The sequence below is a fragment of the Kryptolebias marmoratus genome, linkage group LG9 (assembly GCF_001649575.2).
Source record: "Kryptolebias marmoratus isolate JLee-2015 linkage group LG9, ASM164957v2, whole genome shotgun sequence".
NCBI classification, from domain to species: Eukaryota; Metazoa; Chordata; class Actinopteri; order Cyprinodontiformes; family Rivulidae; genus Kryptolebias; species Kryptolebias marmoratus.
This window is the reverse complement of record NC_051438.1, coordinates 18122375-18144723: the sequence shown is the minus strand read 5'-3', so window position 1 is coordinate 18144723 and position 22349 is coordinate 18122375. Positions and strand designations below refer to the sequence as shown.

Below are 22349 nucleotides of genomic sequence, written 5' to 3'. Positions count from 1 at the left end.
GGGGGGGGGGGACACGTCTTACAGGAGGGACGCAGGGCGCGAGACGGGATCGTGTTACGTCTTCTATGTAAGCGCACCTTGTGTCTTGGGGGCGTCCTTGTTGAGCGGCGTCTCCTCGGCGGCTGCAGGACCGGCACCGTTTGCTGCCACCTCTGAGCCCTCAGCCTCAGATTTACCACAGGAGACCCTACGGAGACCGTGGGAATGAGTCGGACACAACGGGCAAAGATCGTTTGGTTTTCATCGTTTTATCTTCTGTTTGTGTTCGGAACTGAGAAATCCCATAAAACGACGTTATTTCAGTAAATATTTGCCACAGTTCGAGACCTTTTCTCTCTTAAATCTTGGTGTTCTGGTTCTGCAGCTTCACAGGTTTGTGGAGAATCTGCTGAGATTACAGGAACCAGGACCACAGTCTGGTGGGCTGAAGGTTTCATTAACGCTTTCCACTTTCTGCAAACTAATCCCAGCGTTTGATGCCACTCTCCAGGCAGAAAAACAGATTTCTGCTTTGACTCCGACGGTTTTCAGAGGGATTATGTGAAATTAACTAAACAGAAACTTGATGGTATTCTGTTTTTTTGTTGTTGTGGTGTGATTCAGAAACATTAGACAAACTCTGTTTCAGCAGTAAGACAAAATACTGTATTTAAAACAGGATACATTTAGTAAAAAGTCAGATTATGTGTGTAGATTATGACCCTGAAGGGATTAAATGAGTCATTTAGGAGGAGCAGGGTTCTTTCTGCTGGGTCCGATAATCTCCGGATCATTTTATTAAAAGAACTAATAAGAAAAATAAATACATTTATTGGGTTTGTTTTTAGAGCAGATTGTTTTGTCCACATTTTAGTAAAAATCTAAAAAAAATCATGACTTTTGTAAAGTTAAAGCTCAATTGTTTCCAGAGTTTTAGTCAATTACCTTCATTAAAGTCTCGTATATTTTGGTTCTCATTTGTTTTAATACAAATGTGATAAATTGGTCAATTTTTATTCAAAACCAGGAATGTTTCATTTTTAAAAATTACATTTTTTCCTTTGTTTCTAAAGCGTCTTTGCTAAATAAAAGTGTGCATTTGAAACCTTCATTATTAAAGAATATGAAGGACTAGAAACAACAAAAAAGAACAGAATATGAATTATTTGGATCATTAAAGATTTTTATCTTCTTGTATTAATTCAGTCATTTTCTGAACTGCCTTCATTTTTTTTTTTTTTTGTTTAAACTTTGTTTTTATTAAATGTTTTTTTTTAAGATCAATTTTTCAACAGCCAAAAAGTTAGAGATGGTACATAAAATACTTCACAGATACGATTTCTTAGCAGGAAAACATTTCCTATTTTTTCCAATATTATCCATATTTATCTGAGGACTGTCTGTCCGTGTTTTATGTCCTCCATTTGTCTTAATTGATTTTAGAGAAGAATCCGTGCCGATCTGAGGATTTCCTTCATGTTTCTTCCTGTTAAAAATAAACCTAAAGAAGTCATAAGAAAACCAACCTGTCACATTTAGGTTTCGTGTTTTAACGTGGCTGTTTTTCTGTTTCTACGTGTCTGACGTGTGTGCGGGTTTTTCACTCGTACCCGTATGTGTAGCGGTCGGGCAGAGGGTAGGGGATGAACCGTCGAGGCAGCAGGAAGAAAGTCCTGAGGACGTGAATGACGCTGCAGGAGGACAGGAAGAGGAAGGCGGCGCGAAGAGACACGCTGGACTCGTGCAGCAGCTGCAGAGGAAACGAGGTCATCATTAACGCTCTGAACATCAGTGTCGCCAGTTATTATCGCCCGCTGCCATTAAAGGAGGGTGATCATATAATCCCCTGTCTGTTAGCAAAATATCTCATGAACCAATGGATGAATTTTAGTGAAACCCTCAAATATTAGTCACTGGACGTACATCCACAACTGATTTACTTTTGGAGTCAACCTGATGAAAGATGGCCGCCACAAAAATGGCCATAACTCGGCCAGTTTTACAGATATTGAGCTAAAACGGGGTGTGGCAGTAGCTGAGAGTCACCTTGATGATGAGGAAGAGTGCCGAGGAAGAATCAAAGGCCCCGTTGTAGAGAGTGATGATGGTGGAGCGGTGGGAGCCGAACAGGTTTCCAACCTTCACAGGGGGGGAAAATACAGAAATGAATGCTGGATTAAAGTGTTAATGCTTGAAGAGATGGACTTGGGGGTGTTCTCTCACACACACACACACACACACACACACACACCATCCTTTAAACGTAATGTTTTCCTGCGGAGCTTCTTGTTCTCTCTGCACAGGATCCTGAGCTTAATGAGACCAAAGAGAAGCGGCGCTGAAGGCAGACAGGAAGGATTTTTATCCTCACAGAACGCAGAGATCAGGGGTGTATAATAAATATAAATATTTTACAAAAAGTAGGACATCCTGCATATGGGTTAGGAAGTACAGTTCCTTCATTTTCCTTACTGGTTTTATGGGATTATATGTTGATAAAACACAATTAAAGGCACCCAAACAGATTAAAAACTATTTTAAAAGCTCAGTCTTTCCCCAAAAAATAATAAAAACTATTAATATCATTTTTCTGTCCTTGTTGACTTTTGAGAGTGCTTTGATTACACACCACCTTCATCAGTCCACTCACACACTCATCAATTTTCTGGAATAAGATTTTTTTGTCCTCGATGCCGATCCAGGTCATTTACAAATAAAGATAATATCGTGTCTCAGTCCGATTGTTGCATTGTTTCGCAGCTTGTCACGTGTAAACAGCGAAGAGAAGGCGGAGGGGTTGCCGAAACCGACAGCTGACGTGTGGAAAAAGGAAAGCTGGCTCAATAACGTGATGAAGCGACGACGTGCGGTGACCTGAATGAATGACCTCCATTCATGTAACGCTTTTATTTAGGCTTCAGGTGGTGCAGCTTTAAAGGTCTTACCTCACTGTGCTGCTAGCTGAACTATTTGCTCCTGTCTGACCTGATTACTGAATCTGTTCTGTTTTGTTTAACCTGTATGACTACATGACGTGACTGTCGCAGCTTCTGTAGCCTCCATGTTGGATGTTTGACACTGGCTGAACGGTCTGTTAGCGAATCTTTTAGCACCCAAAGGCAAAGAGAGAGCGAGAACCCGGCTGATGGTACAGCATTACAGGAGCTGCATTGAAGCGAAGGAAAACCACGTGGGACACTCCAGGACTTTCACGGAGCAGAGAAGCAGCGCCGCAGAAACCTACGGCCCTCAGCGTGTTTGATGGTACAAAGACTGGCTTTCTCAGTTATCTTACCCCCCACTAAAAGTGTGACCGATGACGTTCAGCACGGAGCGTTTTCACCACGTTTGTATGAGCACACAAAGACAAGGCAAATCTGGAGTACCTGCATGTTTGTCAGCAGAAATAAGATTCCTCCCACAGCCAGGAAGGAGAGAGCCGGGAAGAGCAGGGATGCGACAGCTGATGGAAATAAGGGGGAAAAATCAGAATAAATTATTTAATGTTTCTGTCTTCATTTTCATGGGGTTTGTTTTGTGGTTGAGAGGACTTTGTTTGTTCACCTGATGAGGACAGCGCCACCAACAGGGTGCCTATGGTGTAAAGAAATCTGGAAGGAAACAGAAATTATAGATAAAATATTTATTTATTTGTAAAGTAGACATTTAAAGCTCTTTAGACACACAGAGTCCCAGCGACCTCTTGGTTAGACTGTCTCCTCTCAGACGACTTTAATTTCCTTCTCCTCGAGTCGTGCGGATCACATTTTAGCCTAATTTCCACCTCAGGTCCAGTTATTCATTCCTCAGCTCTTTATTTACCCTCCACCCTCTTTTAGGAGAAACAGATGGGCGTACTTAGCCAGCTCTTGTGGATTTTTAGAAATAACCGAGGTTAAAAAACTCAAGCTATCAGTTCAGTCAGGGCTTGTTTCATTCTTTCATCACAAACCGTCCTGAACTCTCACCCAATCATTCTGTCGCGTTTTATCAGCTTCATTCCTTCAACAATCAGTCGAACAAAACGCCTCAAATCAGGACGCCTGACTCAGGCTTCATCATCGTATTAAAGGCTGAGCTTTCCCTGAAGGATCGCTCACCACAGTTTTAAACTAAGATCATCTTAAGACGATGTTTGTTCACGAGCTGAAGCCTCAAAATGCACAAAATTTTAGCTCATTATCTTCAAAACTGACCGAGTTATCATCACTTCTGTAAATCTTAGGGTCATTTGGCGGCGGCGGCCATTTCGAATCGGGTCGAATGCAGAAGGTAATCGGTTTTAGGCGTGCAACCAGGGATAATTTTCTAGAAGCTGAATTAAAATCCATTCACTGGCAAATGAGATCATTTACAAACACAACAAACAAGTGAGCACACACACACACACACATGCAAACACACTGGGGCAAAAAATCTTATCTGCTGCCTTCTGCCTTTGGCGTCTGATGATAAAGATTGGTTTCAATGAGACGGAAATAAATTACTCCGATCTTTTAAAGTGGGGTTCTGTGGGAAGACTTTGAGCAAATAACTTACTGTATCTCTAAAAACCATAAAATTAAACCACTTTTGCGGAACATGCCTTGAAGATTTCTGTAACCGAGGACATTTTTTTAAAAATAGTCGGTGCAATTCAGAGTATTAAAGGTCCTCCCTGTCTGCTTTTTTATTTACTCCTGAAAAAACATGAGTGTCAGGCTGTGGTATGTGCAAAAAACCTCATCTGCTGCTGCTGCTGCTGCTTGTTCCTGGACACCAAAGCTACATCTGAGGACCTCACGTCCTGATGTCCTCCTTCCTAGCCGTTCAACCTCCCCTTTAACCTCCACAGTCGCTGTATATTTGTCTACATTCACAACCAAACAAAGCACATTCCTCTCCTTTCTGTACCTACAGTACTTCTGTATCCTGACTCCACCCTCTGAGAAAACAGCTTTGATTTCGAGCGAACAGACTCCTCAAAAATAAACCCGAGACGCAGGAAGTCTTACCGCAAAGCTTAGCTACCAAACGCACAGAAAACATTCATTATTAGTTAAAACAACTGGCTCTAAACTCTTTTTTTCTACTCAAACATAACCCTATAGGCGGCTTATACGACCTAACTCGTTCAAAAGGAAGTCACTCAGACTGACCATTATTCTGAAACTTAGATGTTTGCGGACGTGAAAGGTTTGCTGTCTGTTTATTTGTGTCCAGTTTGACCCAAACTGACAATAAAAAGGTCTCTATCCAGGAAACAAGTGGACTGAATCTGTGGAAAACTGTTTTCAGTCTGAGGATTTCAGCTGCTAGTCCGAAAAGTTGGTTTGTGTCTGTCTGTTACAGAAATAACTCAGGAATCATTCGACGAATTTTAATAAAACTCGTAAACTTGTAATTATTAAATGTGCGCCTACATTGGGTTATTTTTTAGAGTCAATCCAATTGAAGATGGCCGCCACAGCTAATCCACATCGACCAACACAAGCACGGCTACAACCGAGTCGGTTCTACAGATATTGGGCTAAGATTTAACGTGGTTCTAGCTGAGAGTTCGAACATAAAGTTATCTTCGAGGTTTGACCAAAACAGACACAACTTCTATCTTTTCCTTCAAGGAATGCTTTAATTTTCTTGTGTTTTATTGATTTTGTGATGTAACGTATCCTGTCTCCTTCTTATTTTTGGGTTAAAGCGACCTGTTTCGTCTCCATTGTTTGTTCCTCGGTGTTTCCAGCTCCTGCTTTTCACACTTTTCCGTCTCTTTTGTTTTGTTTTGTGCAGTTCGGTCCCGTTTTACTACACGCCGCCTCCGTGCTTTAGAACTACCCGCCTCTGACACACCTTTGTTTTGTTTCCTAATAACAACAAAGACTTTTGAAATTGCCACCTGTCGGTTTTCCCTGTGTTTGGGTATAAAACACTTACCCTCCACCGACTGACTGCACCGCATGCTTACTGTCCTGCCTGTAGCTAAAACATCTCCTGAGAGCAAACTTTCCCCAGCAGGAGCTGATCTGGACAAGAGGGTGGAGCTGGAGAATAATACGGAGCCTGTTTTTATATTTAGAGCCTGAAGGCGACTCTGCCCGTGTCTTTCTGTCTGTAACGTTAGCAAAATATCTCACGAATCAGACTTTAATGAAACTCCCAGAGAGGATGAATTGGGTTTTTGCTGAGTGGAGTAAATCAACTAGAAATGTCTGAATGAGTAAATGCGTGGACACATTTAAGTTAGTGTTTTTTTTTTCCCTGCTGTGAAACCCTAACATGTGACCTCGGCCAGCAGGGTTTAGGGACCACGAAGTTCTCTGCGCAGCTAAACGATTAAAAAGCCAAAAAAGAAGCTCCAGCTCTGCGGCATATAACTGTGAACTGTGAGCAGAATGTTAGTTTTAACTTTTTTTTATTACACTAACTTCCCATTTTCATTCAGTTTGAACCAAGCCTTGTTTTCCCAGCCACCAGATTATTTGTAGCTTTTAATCAACGAGGGAACATTTCCATAAGAAGTTTCAACAAAATACATATATATGACTGTGCAAAAGTTTTAAACCACCCCTAAATATCTCACTGGGCTGCGACCGTTGAATTCAAGCGACCAACGAGCCACGCTTATGATTTATTTTGCACTTTAAAAACAAAGATAAGCAGTTTTTAAAACTGTTGTGTTTTTGTGATCAGACCTTTTTAGACCTGGACCTTTACCTCGGATGTTTTCCTGTCAGAGGAGAGCTCCGCTGAAGGTGTCAAAACGCAGACATAGCGCTCCTGAGACGAGCTGAATAATAAAACTGAGAACGGCTGCAAACGATTTGAGACATTCTGTTGACTCCCTCAGACATGGCCCAGTGAGATCCTGGGCTTAACGCCTTCCTTATAATCGGTTAAAGCGGTCCTGATCGATAGATAACGTGGCTTTCAGAAGATCTTTCAAGGCTCTTCTTTGGATTTTTGACTCGGGCGGCATATTGTGTCTAAAAATTAGGAAAGTGGAGGACAGAAGTAGAAGTGTCAGGGTCTAAAATAAACCTCCAGTAGCTGAACAGTATATCTGAAAGCAGGTTCTCTGCAAACGGTCGGGAACTGAACAAAAAAAAAAGCAGATAAAGTCCAAATTCAGAAAGCCTGAAGAACTGCTGATCATCATGGAAGGCTCTTTGGATGTAAGCTATAAAGAAACGAGGGACGACTCGAGACTTCTGCACATAAAACGCTCCGCTGCTCGAAGTTAAGGTCTTGTACTCACATCCCGTAGAGCCGGGTCACTGTCGTCCCGAAGCGATCAAAGAGGAACCCGTTGGGCAGCGTCAGGAAGTTGTTCATGAAGGAGGCGATGGTAAAAATCAGGGAGAACTGTTCATCCTGAGCGCTGCAGTCTGCAGGAACCGAGAGGAGCGTTTGGATGAACGGGCGAGCCGGGAAGGACTCGTTATTCATACAGATTTGTGTCCAACTCACCTAAAGTCTGCGTGCTGTTGGGTCCGGTACTGTTGACGCACAGAGAGCTGAAATAGCCGTCCTCCTTGAGGACGAAGACGAGGGAAGCCCACCCAAACACGGCTCCGGCGAAGCAGAGACACTCCACCAGCCCCGTGGCGAAAGTGAGGCAGCGTCGCACCGACAGCTTGTTCTCAAACGCCGGCATCGTCTCACACACACACACACACACACTGACAGAAAATCCACAACCACTATGTCTTCACCTGCACGGATGAACACAAACTCATTCACTCAGGTGGCTTCACTCCTCGGGCTTCCTCTGACTCCTTTAAGAAGAGAAAAAAGGAGAACACTTTTAGTAGAGGATTAAAATTTAAAACCAAACTGTGAAAAGATGTTGGTAATTTGGAGCAGGAGCTGTAGGAGCTGGAAATCAAAACGTCTGAGCAGAAAAAACAACAACTTTTACTCCTCTTCTAAAGACAAATGAATGTTCCAAAACTCTTATTTTGAACAACTAAAGAAAGAAAAGTGGAACCCCCAAAACATGCATCAAAATATCCTTCAAAATAAGAGCCCCCTCGCCAAGTTGCTTACTGTTATTTGGTAATCAGACCGCCGAGGGTCTCCTCTGATCTCCTCTCCACGTTTCCACCCCCTCAGCTTTGCTTTATATATAGACCCAACTCTTCCTCTTCCTCTTCCCTGCCCCACTAACCCCTCCCTCCTTTCCCTGCCGGCTCAAGCGCTCAGCGCTCTGCAGCACAAAAAAAAAACAACAACAACAAAAACTAAACGTGGCCTCCGGGTGCTGGTGGCTGTAAAAAAAAAAAAGAAACACCACTGCATTCCTGACAAGCCGAGGGGTGAAGCAACAGAGCCTCGTACGCCAGTTTGCAGTTTGCAGATGTGGAAATCTTGAACAGAAGCTCTGCTCGAAGACCAACCCGTTGGGCTGAAGTCGGGTTCGTGCGAGGACAGAAAGGATGCCGCAGCAACGCCAGGCTGCCAGCGTCCCAAGAGGAGAAGTTACTTCAACTTTTCATCTCTCTGTCTTTTGAAACTACTGTAATTTTTTTTTTTTTTTAACCAAATAAAGAACTGCGTGTCCCCCACCGCCTTTTACCTTTAGACTAAGATCACCCCGTGTTGCTAAAATGACAGTTAGAGACATTTTGTTCAAGTCTTGAAAAAAATAAAAAAATTATAAAAAGGGCTAAATCCCAAGATCTCTAAGTATGTGGTGAGAAGGACTCTCAGCTACTACCACATCAAATTTGAGCTCAGTATCTGCAAAACTGACTGAGTTACAGTCATTTTCGTGGTTTCTAAAGTCAGCTAGCTGTGGCGGCCATCTTGAACCAGACTGACTCCAAAAGTCAATCAGCTGCAGATGTACATCCACTGATTACTTTGAAACAGTTTCATTAAAATCTGTCCACTGGTTCATGAGATATTTTGCTAACAGACACACAGGGTGGACTCCAATTAGTGAAAGGCAACATTTTAAACAGCGATCTTGTCCAATGGTTTAGCGTTAAAGATATGTGTTGGGGATCAGTCTCAGCTACTGCCACGCCAAATTTGTGATCTATATCTGTAAAGTTCAGCAGGTCAGAGCTGTTTTAGTGTTTTTTAAGTCCAGCTGGCTGCGGCGGCCATCTTAAATGGGGCTGAACCCAAAAGTTAGTCGGTTGTAGATGTAAATACGATGATTAACTCCTGAAAGTTTAATTAAAATTTGTCTGGAGGTTCATGCCTTGGAGGTGATAATTAAGGATTTTTGGGGGGTTTATTTTAAATTTATTGCAAGTCTGTATTTATCAACAGTTCTGTAAAGATTTGGTCTCGTGAATAAATGTTGTATTTAAAGCTTCCTGTCAAAAGACATCCAGATTTCACTGATAAGACAACTGCTTTGAGTTTAGGGCTTTAACATTAAGATATGATGATCCCTGTTCATTAAATACGTAGATCTGAATAATTTAAATGGTAGTTAAATTAAAGTCGTCTCATTAGGTGATGTGTTTCATCAGTTAAGAAGGTAAAATGTCTAAGTTTGATTCCAAATGTGGCTTTTTTTAAGCACAGCCTGTGAACCAAAAACCCACGTCTAAAGAAAAACAACAAAAAGAAGTAAAACAGGCTGAGTTTTAAAAGGCAAAAAATACAACAACTGAATAAGAAAGAAAGCAGAAACATGAGAGCGTGTTCCCCGAATGAGCACTTTGATTCGGAGAAAAAGAAGAACGTGCAGTGAGTTTAGCACAAGATAAAAGCAAAACGTCTGCTTGTCCATGAAAGGCAACGGCGGTTATTGACCGGAGAGACACTCCTGCACCAAGAAGTGAAAATCCCTCCGAAAGGGAGAAATATTTCAGTTTTGATCCGTTTTATCAGATTGGAGCGGGTTCACCGCGAGGTCTGAGCTTTCACAGGCCTCGGAGACGCAAAAAGGTCAAAGTCAAATTAATCTGGAGCTTCGTTTGGCGGCGGGAAACAGGATCAGTTCGTACAAACAGACGTTTTATTTCATTTTATTCCCATCCATACAACAGAAACGGGACTCTGTCAACACGGGCTGCGATAAACTTTGACCTGAAAACTCGTTTTACGAAAGCGGGGCACGAAGATGTTGGTAAGAAACGTGCCGCGCTCCATTCAAAATGGACCATTTCGGTGCTCTAGCGGAGCTGGTTCGCCTGTATCAGCATTTATATGATCCCCCTATAAGAGATCACAGAGATAACCAAACGGCTCAAAACTCACAGAAGGAGACTGAACCGACGTAAGCGTCAAGTATAAACGCCTCCACCGCTCGCTCAGGTCAGTCCTGCGCGACTATAACTGAGCCTTAATGCTGCAAGCGGCGTAGCTTTGTAGTTCACCAAAGTCATATTAAAACATCACGACTTCTTACATACATAAGGCGCTCCGGATTATAAGGCACACTGTCGTTTTTTGAGAAAACTGAAGGCTTTTAAGTGCGCCTTGTAGTCCATAAAATACGGTAATTCACAATAAAACCATCTGACTAAACAGCTTCCTTTATAATAATAATAATAATAATAATAATAAAATAACATGAAATCTCTATGTTTAATAATTAAAAATGACAAGTTTCTGACTCGGGAGGTTTTATGTTTGAATTTTACCTGTTTGGTTTAATTGTCCTTCAAAGCGCTGCAGCTGGCAGGTTTGGGACATTTTAAAGACTGAGGTGAGTAAAATATTCGGAACAGTTTCCTTCGGTTCGATTCACCTGTTGGAGGAACGGACACACAACAGGGTGAATGTCTCTCGGCACACGCGGCGCATCGTGGGGTTTTGGGTTTTGAAAGTAGCTGAGGAGGCATTAAAAATTACAACCGGGAGCTTTACTTTCACACTTTTACCCCCATGATCTCTTCATCACAAGACACAACTTTCTTGGCGTGCCAACAGATTGTACTTCTTTCCTTCCTTAAACCAAGTTTGGACCCAACCCCCACACACACACACACATGTATGTCTTCATGTCGCCTTGAGACATCTGTCGTCCAACACATGACTTCTCCAATGACAAATCAACGCCACTATAGGTTAAATATTCCTGCCGGCGTGACTTTATTATGAAATATATCAATTTTTTTCTTTAAAAACCCCCGTCTTAAAATCACCCACAAGGATTTACTCTTTCCACTGACGGACAAACCACAGATACTGTCCCCCCCACAAAAAAATGTAAAAACTAACAAACAGCACATCTTGTTGCTGTTTTATCAAACCAACAATGTTCACGATGGCGAGCAGACTCCAACCTACAGTGCCGAAAACACAAATCCCAATAGTCCACCCCTAAAAATGGACTCTTCCATCAATAGCACCGACAGGAAACCGAACGGGTGAGCTGGACGCTTCGTCTACCAGGAAGTTTCCTTTAAATTAAACCACCACAGTCAGTCACAGAGAGACTTGGGAAAATCCACACGCTCGCACAATGTCAAGAAGCCATTTCTAGAGAACAGTAATGTAAACAAGGAATGTCACACAAATCATCAGCTGTTGAGGATTGTTGTTTTTTTGTTCTTTTTAATACTCCACATACAGTTTATTCTCCTGATCTGCTGCCTTTCCTCTGACTGACGGGACATCGGGAGTCCGTCTGAATTTAATCTGAAGGTGGAGATAAGATTATCGATCCTGCTGCTCAGTGATAAAACAGAAGGTAGTGGTGACTTGTGAGAATATACCTTCCAAACGAATCTCTTCTGAAGTGTTTCTTCTTGTTAGATTCGTCTCAGCTGGTCGCCTTTTGTTGTGACCTGCTTTGGCAAGAGGTCAAAAAATAAATTAAAAACTATTTTGTTTATTAGGATATTATGAAAAGTCCGCCCTTTAAGCTCAGCTAACATACCAATCTATTCTTTAGTTTTATATGTGGCTCTGAAATTCCTGAATCCTGGTGACGTAATGGTCGACAATTTCCCACATCTTGTGTAAATTATCGGTCATCCAGATCATCGCTAAGCAACCTGGCTGCTGTTTCTCAGTCAGCTATTAACCCCTTCCTTCCTTCTACACCTCTAAAGGAGTAAAGAAGTCGGTTCGCGGTCACGTGGTTGCGAGATGTTCGTTTCCGCACACACCTTTCATCGTCCACGAGACACTTGTTTCTACACCGTTTTTAAGTTTTGCTGGAGCAGTCGTAAAGACGACTGTATTTTCTAACAGCCTCCAGCTGCTTCTCAGCGGAGCAGCAGAAGCAAAACAGCTCCATTAAAGATCAGCGGCTTTTCCACATAAACAGCTTCTGACCAATCACACAACACTTGGCTCATACCCCCCCCATGAGAAACAGTTCGGCCCGGGTCTTGTGTCAGAAAGCGGCAGATGAAGCTGCTACTAGAACAACAACAAACTCCTTCAGTTTGACAACAGCTGTAGGTCTTCAGGTCAGGTTCTCCTGGTTGTTCCTCGCTCTCATCGGAGAACGAGAGGTCGCTCTCTGTCCTCGGTCCTCTCGTGCGTTTGAAAGCACAACTCAAAACCTTCATCTTGTGTTTAACGCTTCAGTTTTAGATCTAATCTTAACCATCCTTTAATGCTTCTGCACTGTTTTATTGTCTTTGTTTTTCTATCTCAGTTGTTGCTTTTACTTTTATTTAGGGATTCTTCCTTTTTTTATCTGTTTTTGTTGTGTTTTATTTGACGTAAAGCCCTTCGTGTCTTTGGATTCAGAAGGAGCTTTATAAATAATAAAGATTTACTTTACAGACCAAAATCCAGATGTTTGGTACTGTGATGGGACGAGGGCATACGAGTAGAATAATACATAATAAAAACACGATAAGATAAAACATAAAATACATTATGTTGGGTTCATTCTGTCTGCCATGAAATAAAAGTCAAATTAACTATGATTAGCATTTTTGATTTAGGGTTGTTACAGACAAAAGGACTTCTACTCTCTGTTCTTAAATAAAAAATAAGCTGAATTGCGTTTTTTTTAAAATATCCCAAGCTTTTAAAGCTCGGTGCTGACAGAAAACTGATCTCTAATTTGAGTTTTGAAAGGTCAGTAAATATCTGTCTAGGTCTGAAGGGCCTGAAGGTTGAGAAACTCTCTCAACATTTTGCCTGATTATCGATCGGAGTCGGATCCCCTTCAGATGCGTGCAACGTGTTATGTAACAGAAACACAGAAACGTGTTCATTCTCGTTGGTTTCGCCTGCATGATCTCATTGTTACACCATAACTAATCAATATAGATTGGCTTAAAGTGACGTTACGACAACAGGGAGTAAGCTCTAGGAAATTTAAATCAACATCACGCCTCCTGCAGTGACGAAAAAACATGTCACAAGTTTTTCTGTTTGCGTAACCAGCGGTCATTCGTGTCATTGGGAAAATGCCACCATCAGCAACTTCCTGACAAGCAAAAGGCCACACGTTATTATATTTATGCTTTTTTGTGTGTGTGTGAAAACCAGGCAAAAATAGAGAAAGCACGGGGCTGTCATTCCCCATCATACCCCCTACTTCTGTTTTCTAAAATGTACAGATGTTTGATGGGGGAAGATTTAAAATAAAGAAAGCATTTCATTTCTTTTCAAAGGTTAAACAAAAAGCTCTCCGGTATTGATCCGTGTTTGTGCTGCTGCCTGTGTGGAGGCCGTTCCTCCCTCAGATATGGAACTACTCTGGGTGAAACGTGTCGGGACTAAATGGACTGAGCTCCGTTTGATCGACTCGAGCTGAAGAGGTGGAGGGGTGTGTGTGTGTGTGTGTGTGAGGGAATCAATGTGATGAAGGCAGCGTTAAACACCGGCAGGTTAATGTTTAAATGTTTCCTTCAAACCTGGTCAGCTACTGTCAGTGCGTTGACATCACATTGATAAGAGACGTATTTACATTATACACTATTGTGTTTTAGCCGCAAAGACCTCGTATGCAGGGTCATCTCAGGTCGACTCTCTTCAACTCAGAGGTCGGCTCTTTGAAGCTTTGACCAAAAGGAACGTGAAAATGAATTTTATTGACTTATTTTTCTTTTTTGATCCACTACAAGAGGCTAGTTTTAGCAGCTGTCCTGTCAATCTGTGAATGATGTTACTGATACAAAGAGACAAACGTGTCCATCAGATCATGCTAGTAGCCTGTTAGCCACTTCATTAACCCAACTTCCTGCCATACGGCGGGATCTTTCGCTCAAATCTTTTTCTTCCGGCTGGTCTTGTTTGTCTCTATGTGTCCCTGGGATGGACTTGCGACCTGTCCAGGGTGTCCCCCGCCTCTCGCACAGTGACGGCTGGAGATCGGCGCCAGCTCCCAGAAAGGAGAAGCGTCTAAAGAAAATAAATGGATGGAGTCGTCCTCCTCCATCTGATTCTGTCCTCTGCGTCCTCTGTCCAACTACCTCCATGTCCTCTCTAACTGCATCCATATGTCTCCTCCTTGTCTTTTTCCTGACAGCCGCATCTCTAACATCCTTCTACCAACATACCCACTGTCCCTCCTCTGCACAAGTCCAGACCGAATGAGAGAAGCCATCAGAAGAAGCTAATTATTAAGGCAGCCAGCCAAATCTTCACTTCGTCTCAGCCGCCCATCCTGAGCGTCACGTTGGCGACAGTGGGAATGAAAAACTCCCCTTTAACAGGAAGAAAACCTCCTGCAGAACCAGAACCAGAACCAGGCTCAGGATGGGTGGCCGTCTGCCTCGACCGGCTGGGGTTTGAGAGGACAGGAGACACAGACAAGCAGAAAAGAGCGGGACGAGTTAACTCTGTTGTGTCTTCTCCAGACTGTTACCGTCACACCATGACATTTCTTACGTTTTTACACAAAGCGAGCAATTTGGGTTCGGGTTGTATGTGACAGACTGAGAAACACACCACAAAAAAATGAAGAAAAAAAAAAAAGCCAGAAAATATTGCAACAAGCAAACCATAGGTGCTTGAAAATGTTATCCTGCCAAATAAATGAGTCTAAGACCTAATGTTGTTCTCCAGGCCTGTTTTACTGACAGACAGGCCTGTTTGCGTGCTCTGTGCTGGGAGGCAGCTGCATCACATTTTACCAGATGGGTAAAATAAGCTGTAGTTTCCTCCCTGCAGCGCCCTGATGTGACTGCATGAGGAGGAACACTTACGTGATGTTGTGTTTCCCCCCACACAGCCGACCCTGCCGTCCACACACCGTCCCTGAGTGATGAAGGCTGATGAGGAGCTGACGGAGGGCGGAACACGCACTTTTCCTCCCCTCTCGGGTCTCCTGGTCTCCCACGGTTGCTCCCTCCAGGTCCAAAAGCCCTACGACATCAGAAAAAAACAAACATGGGAAATACAGCTGTTTTTTTTTTCTCTGTTTGTCTTAGAAAATTCAGTCTCTTTACAGACTGACTAAAAGGAAAGTGGCTGGCTAATTCCTAAACTTTATTAAACAGCATGTCCCGACTAGAAAATATTAAGTAAATTGTTATATTAAGTGTGAAATAAATTAGTTTTAGTTAGAAGAACATCACCTACTGTCCGATGGCGCCACTGTGTGTAACGGTTCTTTCGCTGTTGGACGATACAAGCGGGGTGTGGAGGGGTGGAAGCTCCGAACTCGGACCCCGATATTAAAATTTAATTAAATTTAAAAAATGTCAGAGTGGTCGAAACTGTTATATATTCAATCTTACGCATAAATATAAACGTTACAACTCCTGTGTCAGACTTTAGCAGGGAAGATTCTTGTATCGTTTTTTTCAGACACCCCCCTTCTCCCCGATAGTGGACCAATCCAAACATCAATTTTTTTTTCGTTGTGTGAACTCACACACGTGTCAATAAAAAAATAATATTAATATCTCAAAGGCACAGGTAGCCAAGAGAATAGATTACTGAGCGTATTCATTTGGTAATTCATCTTAAGGTTCTCACTCCAGAGTTTTTGTAATTGATTGTGTAGAGTTTTGGCAGGTAAAACTAACCTAACTTTGATATAGTTTAGCTTGCCAACCTTAGAAAAGTTTTACTTCCGATAAGCATAACCTTTCAACAGGTTATGAAGATTTTGAACAGTGTTTCTCCTAAAATAATGGCGAGTAGCAAGACAGGATATCTGTCAGGCTGAGGACAAAATAAATAAAACAAATTGAAATATATTAAAAATAGAAACAAACCTGAACTAAAACCCTTTAATCATTTGACTTTTGGGAGTCTGTCACTTTTTTACTCATGTAATTACTGATTTGTTCAATTTTACCTGACTGCAATGTGCTTTTGATTAGAGTTTAGTAGAGTTTGTAAAATGTGACAGACATTTTATTAAAATATGTGGAAAGTAATCTATTATTGTGCATCAAAATTTGATTAAGCTTCGGAATCAACCAGATGCAAGATGGCTGCCACACCAAAGTGACATCAGCAAAGACAAACCCCAGCAACTATTTGAGTTCGCAGCACTTCACTCTTTTGCTAGAGTTTCTTCCCCCTGACATTTAGTTTTCCCTCAGATGCATTTAAAAGCTGAAGAGTTACATTCTGGTCAATTGATTTTAGAATTGTGCTACTTACTCTTTATAGTGGGCTTCATGTTATATCTCGGAACTACTGGAAGGATCTTTCAACATTCCAGGGTATCAAGGGCAAGTTCAGGTACAGCACAATGCTGCCCTCTATGGACAGTGGACTTCATTTACCGAGTATATGAAAACGTTATGGTGGGAAGAGGGCAAATTCTCCCACTTTGTAGCAATACTCCCAGGAGGAGTTTGTGCAAGTGCAAAGTTGTACCTGCTCTACCACAAATCAATTTGCTTCCATTTATAACTATTTAACATCTATAGGCAGGGGGAGTTTCTCCTCCCAGGACTGAACACAAAGTACAACTGTCACTATGTGATTAAATGTTTAGACCACATTTCACAACTACAATCCAGTAAATGAACTGGATGTTTTACATGTAGTCAAGGCATGTCAGTTCACAAGAGTCTTTAGTTTCATAACTTCGACAGAAGTGCCTGCTACTGCTCAAGCACATTCAATTTGGGGTTTAGAGGCAACTGAAACCAAACATGTCATAATTTTGGTCAAGTCACAGTTCACAGGAAAAGGCCTCACAGCAAGTGTATTTAAGACATTTATTCAGGAACCATTTGATACAAGCCATTTTGTAGCCAACCTGCAAGACAAAAAAAAAAAAACATTCACTTCAGCAAAATTACATGAAATTTTATTTATAGTGTTTCTGCCAACTCACTGCTACAAGTTCCTCAGCTTTAGGAGCTCTGAGGCCCCCGTGGGAAGATTTTATTCTGCTGCTGCCCAGAACCAGGACCACCAGGGGTGGTGGGATCATCTGAAGGACCAGAGCCATGTTCTTTCAAGTAGTGGATGCTCTGATAGTAGTCCTTGCCCTTCTCGTGGTTTTTGCTGAAGGTAGTGTAGGTGCCAGGAGGGTACAGGCCATACAGGAGCCTGTAGTCAAATACTGGGGAAGGATAGGGATAAGGGTAGGGGTACGGGTACAGACCAGGGTAACCCCAGAAACCACCAACACTTGGCAGAGGTGGACTAGCAGCAGGGTAACTTGCAAAGCCATAACCAGGCCCCATATGGTGAGCTGGGTAGCCAAATTCCTCAGTTTCATGCTGGTAGTTGCCAAGTTCAGCTTCCTTCACAACATTGGACGTCTCTCCAGACTGGAGGACAGGAGCAGGTGGTGGAGGAGGGGGAGCAGGTGGGAGGACAGGACTGGTGTGGACAGCCTCAGTGTTGGCCAGTCCCTCTTCAGAGAAGATTTTAGGAGCAACAGACCATTTGGTTTCTGGGGAGAAAACAGAAATATTTAACACTTCATTTGGACAATATCTTGTTAAATGCTGCATTTTCTTCAGGATGTTACCAGGTGGATTAGACTGGGCAGCGTCAGTCTGAGCTGAACTGGCATATCCAACAGGAACAGGCATGAAGACAGCACCACCAGGGTATCCTGCTCCAGCCATATGGCTCACACTGCCTGCTGCTGGGCCTGTGGGGACATACTGGGAGACATCTTTGGAAGGACCGTAGGACATGGGTGCATAGTAGCCACCAGCTCCACCCGCATAGGAGGAGTAATGTCCTCCTGTATCTGTGCCACTGCTGCTCTGGTCATGAGATTTTGAGCCTAAAAGCAAGACACAGGTTTAACAGAAGTACATTGAGCTGCACTTTGACAAACATACATGGAGGACTTTTACCTTTAGTTGGAAAGCCATGAGTACCCAGAATCAGCAGAGCACAAAGGGAAACCCTGAAGTCAAACAAAAGACTTTTTCACATGTGACTCACAACAGTAAAGAAAACTACTTCAGAAACACTAAGACTGTGCCATACCCCAGGAAGACCTGCAAAGTCATCATACTGAAAGCTTGCAGTGATGAAACAGCCAACGATGAAGGTTTATAAATGTTCCCAGAGACCAGTCCTGACCAATCAGAGCTGTTCAGGCAAACAAGGCACAGCTGGTGATGAGTGAGTCTGCAGATAATTGGATCAAATTAGCAATTTCAGCATTCAGCTTCACCATCCATGATGACCTTCAGTACCTTATGTATCGGTACATTTTGTCATCGTCATCATTTATTTCTAAATGCTCATGAATGATTGTGGTGTAGTTTTGTTTTAACATTTGTAAATCTGTTAGTTTTAATCATTGAACTACAGTCTGAGAGGTGTTATTTATCCTTAATGAATTTAGTATTATTTTCAATAAGACCAGGTTCTGTCTACTTAATGTTTCTTTGACATGTTTTCAGATGTAAGTTTGGGAATTACAGATTCTGTTTATATTTACATCAGGGTATAGAGTCAGCATTAAGTTAGCCTACCAGCTGCTAGAGACCTTAACGACATTAGCAGTTTCAGGCACTGCCATCATAAAGTCTCTTATACAATCATAAAAGCCTTGTTTTAAGTTATAAAACAACCAAATGTGTTTTAAAGTCACCACCACAGGCTGCAGGTCTGAGTCTCTCTGAGCTCAAAGCAGAAGGAAACAGATTCCTCCCTTTAACTTGGAGCCAGAGTGTCTCTAAAACTTGGTCAGGAGATTATTTTATTCTTTAGTTTGACTTGAACAGCAGTCATTGTGGAGATTTAGCTGCCCACCAGTTAACAGGTGATGCACCGCCCCGTGCATTTCTGCTGAGTTTGTATAATCTCTATAGGTTTAAGAGAGGAAGTGCGTGGCTCAACATCCCTTCTAGCCAGATCACAGACCAGCTGACTGATAAGGAACAGGTGTTGGGTGCACCTTTTCCTGAATCACATGTTTATATTCACATTGACTCAGTAACAGATGGATTTCAAATAAAGTTTGGGAACAAAAATCAAAAGTAGATTTTAATTACAGAAACAATTTGCTACTGTCCACCCCTGGATGTATAGAATTTTGTTTTTACTAAGAAAAGCAATTTGGTTATGAAATGTTTAAGAAACTAGTACTGCAGTTTAAAAAGGACTGTTGCTTTTACCAGATCAGGGGATGTTCTGACTTGCCTAAACAGCCAAGCTACCAGGGAAAGACTTGCAGTCTTACTGCTATACATTGACACTGGGGGAACAAACTTTAGAGAGTGAGGGAAGTTTAATGCTTTAGTCATTTTCAGCCCTTTGAAGGTTAAACCATGCAGTCCACTTTGTACCAGGCTGGGTGGAGCTGCAAGACAGTTTTGAACTGACAAGCAACTGGAACCATGAGTTTGTAAGACTCATGGTGTGATTTAAATTCTTAAACATAGGCCACAGCTGCTCAGGTTTAACTCTGCACAAATTGAGCAGTGCTAGTCTCTTCACAGGCAGCAGCAATGTGAACTGCTTTGTCTCAAGTCAGCCGTTACATTAAGAGTAGAGAAAGCATTCAGAGCGGCACAACTTACTCCACATTTTGAGGTGCCACCCAAAGAATTTTGTTAGAGCTATGGTATCCTTAAAGTAACAAGTCAAAGTGTATTTTAAGGTTTTTATTAATCATTTCATGCATGAGCCACCTTCTCAACCTGCAAGAACAAAGACAAGCCAGTTCAGGAGAGTTATGATGCAAGTGTCCCTCAAGAGCTCTGAGGCCCCCGTGGGAAGATTTTCTTCTGCTGCTGCCCAGAGCCAGGACCACCAGGGGTGGTGGGATCATCTGAAGGACCAGAGCCATGTTCTTTCAAGTAGTGGATGCTCTGATAGTAGTCCTTGCCCTTCTCGTGGTTTTTGCTGAAGGTAGTGTAGGTGCCAGGAGGGTACAGGCCATACAGGAGCCTGTAGTCAAATACTGGGGAAGGATAGGGATAAGGGTAGGGGTACGGGTACAGACCAGGGTAACCCCAGAAACCACCAACACTTGGCAGAGGTGGACTAGCAGCAGGGTAACTTGCAAAGCCATAACCAGGCCCCATATGGTGAGCTGGGTAGCCAAATTCCTCAGTTTCATGCTGGTAGTTGCCAAGTTCAGCTTCCTTCACAACATTGGACGTCTCTCCAGACTGGAGGACAGGAGCAGGTGGTGGAGGAGGGGGAGCAGGTGGGAGGACAGGACTGGTGTGGACAGCCTCAGTGTTGGCCAGTCCCTCTTCAGAGAAGATTTTAGGAGCAACAGACCATTTGGTTTCTGGGGAGAAAACAGAAATATTTAACACTTCATTTGGACAATATCTTGTTAAATGCTGCATTTTCTTCAGGATGTTACCAGGTGGATTAGACTGGGCAGCGTCAGTCTGAGCTGAACTGGCATATCCAACAGGAACAGGCATGAAGACAGCACCACCAGGGTATCCTGCTCCAGCCATATGGCTCACACTGCCTGCTGCTGGGCCTGTGGGGACATACTGGGAGACATCTTTGGAAGGACCGTAGGACATGGGTGCATAGTAGCCACCAGCTCCACCCGCATAGGAGGAGTAATGTCCTCCTGTATCTGTGCCACTGCTGCTCTGGTCGTGAGATTTGGACCCTGGAATGAAGAAATCTTTAGTTCATGTCAATTTACCACCACATTGTGTTTATTGGAAGTCAGAAGCTACCTTTAGTTGGAAAGCCATGTGTAGCCAGAATCAGCGAGGCACAAAGAGAAAGCCTAAAAGCAAAACACAGACACTACATGAATCACTTCTTTCTTATCAGCATCAAACAAAATCTGTGACAGGAACCATTACAAATACCTCAGGAAGAACCCAGCAGACACCATGATGGAACCCAGCAGTAACAGACAAGGTGATGGTGAGTGCTTATAAATGTTGGAGAGGACAAGTCTGAACCAATCAGAGCTGAATGAGTTAACGACACACAGCTGCTGCTCAATGACTCTGGATCAGGCTTCAGCAGAGTCTGAGGATTTTGGTGGAAATCTAAAGCAGACCCATTATTTTACTGGCTGTGGATTTGTTTCACTAAAGAACTTTGCACAAATTATGAACTTGAAGAGATTTGTTTAGCTTATAAGTCTTATATTTCTGTCATTGTACAATAATTTGTTACCTTTTTAAGGCCGTGCTCTAAATGATTATTTTATAGCAGCACGTAGTTCCCTTCTGTAAAGCATGGGTGTTTTATGATTGATGCAGAGCTATTCATGCTGCAAATATTATAAGATTTATATAAAAATGTATCATGAGTCAGTCATACTTAAATAGACTGTCATAAACTTGAAAAATACTTTATAATCTCAGCTGTCAGATATATGGTAATGTGTTTGGATGAGATAAACATAAACTGCTGTCACATCTGACACCGAGGTGTGTTTTTCATTTCACAAAGAATTTGTTTCATGATTGTTTTATCCTAAATTGACCAAATATGTTATTTATTTTACTTTTTCCACAAATGTTTAGTCTCATGACCTCGATGAAGGTCCCTGTCATTCAGTCACCAAAGAGATTTAATTTAAGGTTTCAATGAATAAAAACAAACAAATTGTGTACTTTCAAAAGCTACAAGTATTTATATTTTCATTTCATTTTGTTTAATTTAGTTTTCTTTAAGGTCAAGATTTAGTGACAAATGCTCAAAACTTCTGTTTGCGTTTGGGAAAATGTGCTAAGTTTTTTTTTTTCCAATATTACCTCATTTATTGGTTCCTTGGTTCTCAGGCCCCAGTAAGTTCCATATTTCAATAAGATATAAAACCTAAAATGCTTTATCAAATGGTTCACCGGAGTAAACGGAAAAAAGACAAGAGGATGTTTGTTTTATGTAACTCTTTAATGATCCAACAAAATGCTGGTGTAGATTCTCAGTCATCCAGGCCATGGTAAATTCAAAAAAAGTTAAAAAAGCTGACCTATCGTCAGTAGCATGAACTCAGTGACATATAACATAGCAAAACATCTGGCTAGTATTTTAGCTCCCCTTGTTGGAAACACACCCCATCACATCAAGAACTCTGTTGACTTTGCCAACAAAATTCAACATTTGAAGCTAGCTCCAGGAGAAACTCTGGTATC

The 22349-nt window shown here is 42.2% G+C and overlaps 3 protein-coding genes across 3 annotated transcripts in view; all 3 read right to left on the bottom strand.

The window, feature by feature from the left end:
* slc43a3b (solute carrier family 43 member 3b) overlaps positions 1 to 15460 on the bottom strand; it is a 20296-nt gene extending 4836 nt beyond the window's left edge. The window contains exons 1-9 of the mRNA XM_037977428.1: positions 15418 to 15460; positions 15042 to 15201; positions 7426 to 7733; positions 7214 to 7343; positions 3544 to 3590; positions 3366 to 3442; positions 2026 to 2118; positions 1590 to 1729; positions 79 to 187 (exon numbers count right to left, since the gene is read on the bottom strand). Coding sequence (XP_037833356.1) covers positions 79 to 187; positions 1590 to 1729; positions 2026 to 2118; positions 3366 to 3442; positions 3544 to 3590; positions 7214 to 7343; positions 7426 to 7612 — 783 coding nt within the window. The 5' untranslated portion in view covers positions 7613 to 7733; positions 15042 to 15201; positions 15418 to 15460. The remainder of the gene's footprint in view (positions 1 to 78; positions 188 to 1589; positions 1730 to 2025; positions 2119 to 3365; positions 3443 to 3543; positions 3591 to 7213; positions 7344 to 7425; positions 7734 to 15041; positions 15202 to 15417) is intronic.
* Positions 15461 to 17004: 1544 nt separating this feature from the next.
* LOC108243053 (splicing factor-like protein 1) lies at positions 17005 to 18328 on the bottom strand. Its single transcript, XM_017428242.3, has 5 exons — positions 18256 to 18328; positions 18120 to 18172; positions 17783 to 18046; positions 17138 to 17704; positions 17005 to 17059 (listed from the first exon to the last, which is right to left on the bottom strand). Exons 1-4 carry the CDS (start codon positions 18279 to 18281, stop codon positions 17157 to 17159), a joined length of 891 nt encoding a protein of 296 aa, XP_017283731.1. The 5' UTR covers positions 18282 to 18328; the 3' UTR covers positions 17005 to 17059; positions 17138 to 17156.
* Positions 18329 to 19868: 1540 nt separating this feature from the next.
* Positions 19869 to 21140, bottom strand: LOC108243050 (splicing factor-like protein 1). The gene is made up of 4 exons (XM_017428239.3): positions 21069 to 21140; positions 20931 to 20983; positions 20597 to 20860; positions 19869 to 20518 (listed from the first exon to the last, which is right to left on the bottom strand). Exons 1-4 carry the CDS (start codon positions 21092 to 21094, stop codon positions 19971 to 19973), a joined length of 891 nt encoding a protein of 296 aa, XP_017283728.1. The 5' UTR covers positions 21095 to 21140; the 3' UTR covers positions 19869 to 19970.
* Positions 21141 to 22349: the final 1209 nt, after the last annotated feature.

Bases quoted from the DNA above. Each gene is read 5' to 3' on its own strand.
- LOC108243050 (XM_017428239.3), bottom strand. From the start codon at position 21,094: ATGGTGTCTGCTGGGTTCTTCCTGAG. The intron at 20,984-21,068 runs GTATTTGTAATG...TTTTGCTTTTAG, and splicing joins TCTGCTGGGTTCTTCCTGAG to GCTTTCTCTTTGTGCCTCGC. The intron at 20,861-20,930 runs GTAGCTTCTGAC...TCTTCATTCCAG, and splicing joins ACATGGCTTTCCAACTAAAG to GGTCCAAATCTCACGACCAG.
- LOC108243053 (XM_017428242.3), bottom strand. From the start codon at position 18,281: ATGATGACTTTGCAGGTCTTCCTGGG. The intron at 18,173-18,255 runs GTATGGCACAGT...GTTTGACTTCAG, and splicing joins ACTTTGCAGGTCTTCCTGGG to GGTTTCCCTTTGTGCTCTGC. The intron at 18,047-18,119 runs GTAAAAGTCCTC...TCTTGCTTTTAG, and splicing joins TCATGGCTTTCCAACTAAAG to GCTCAAAATCTCATGACCAG.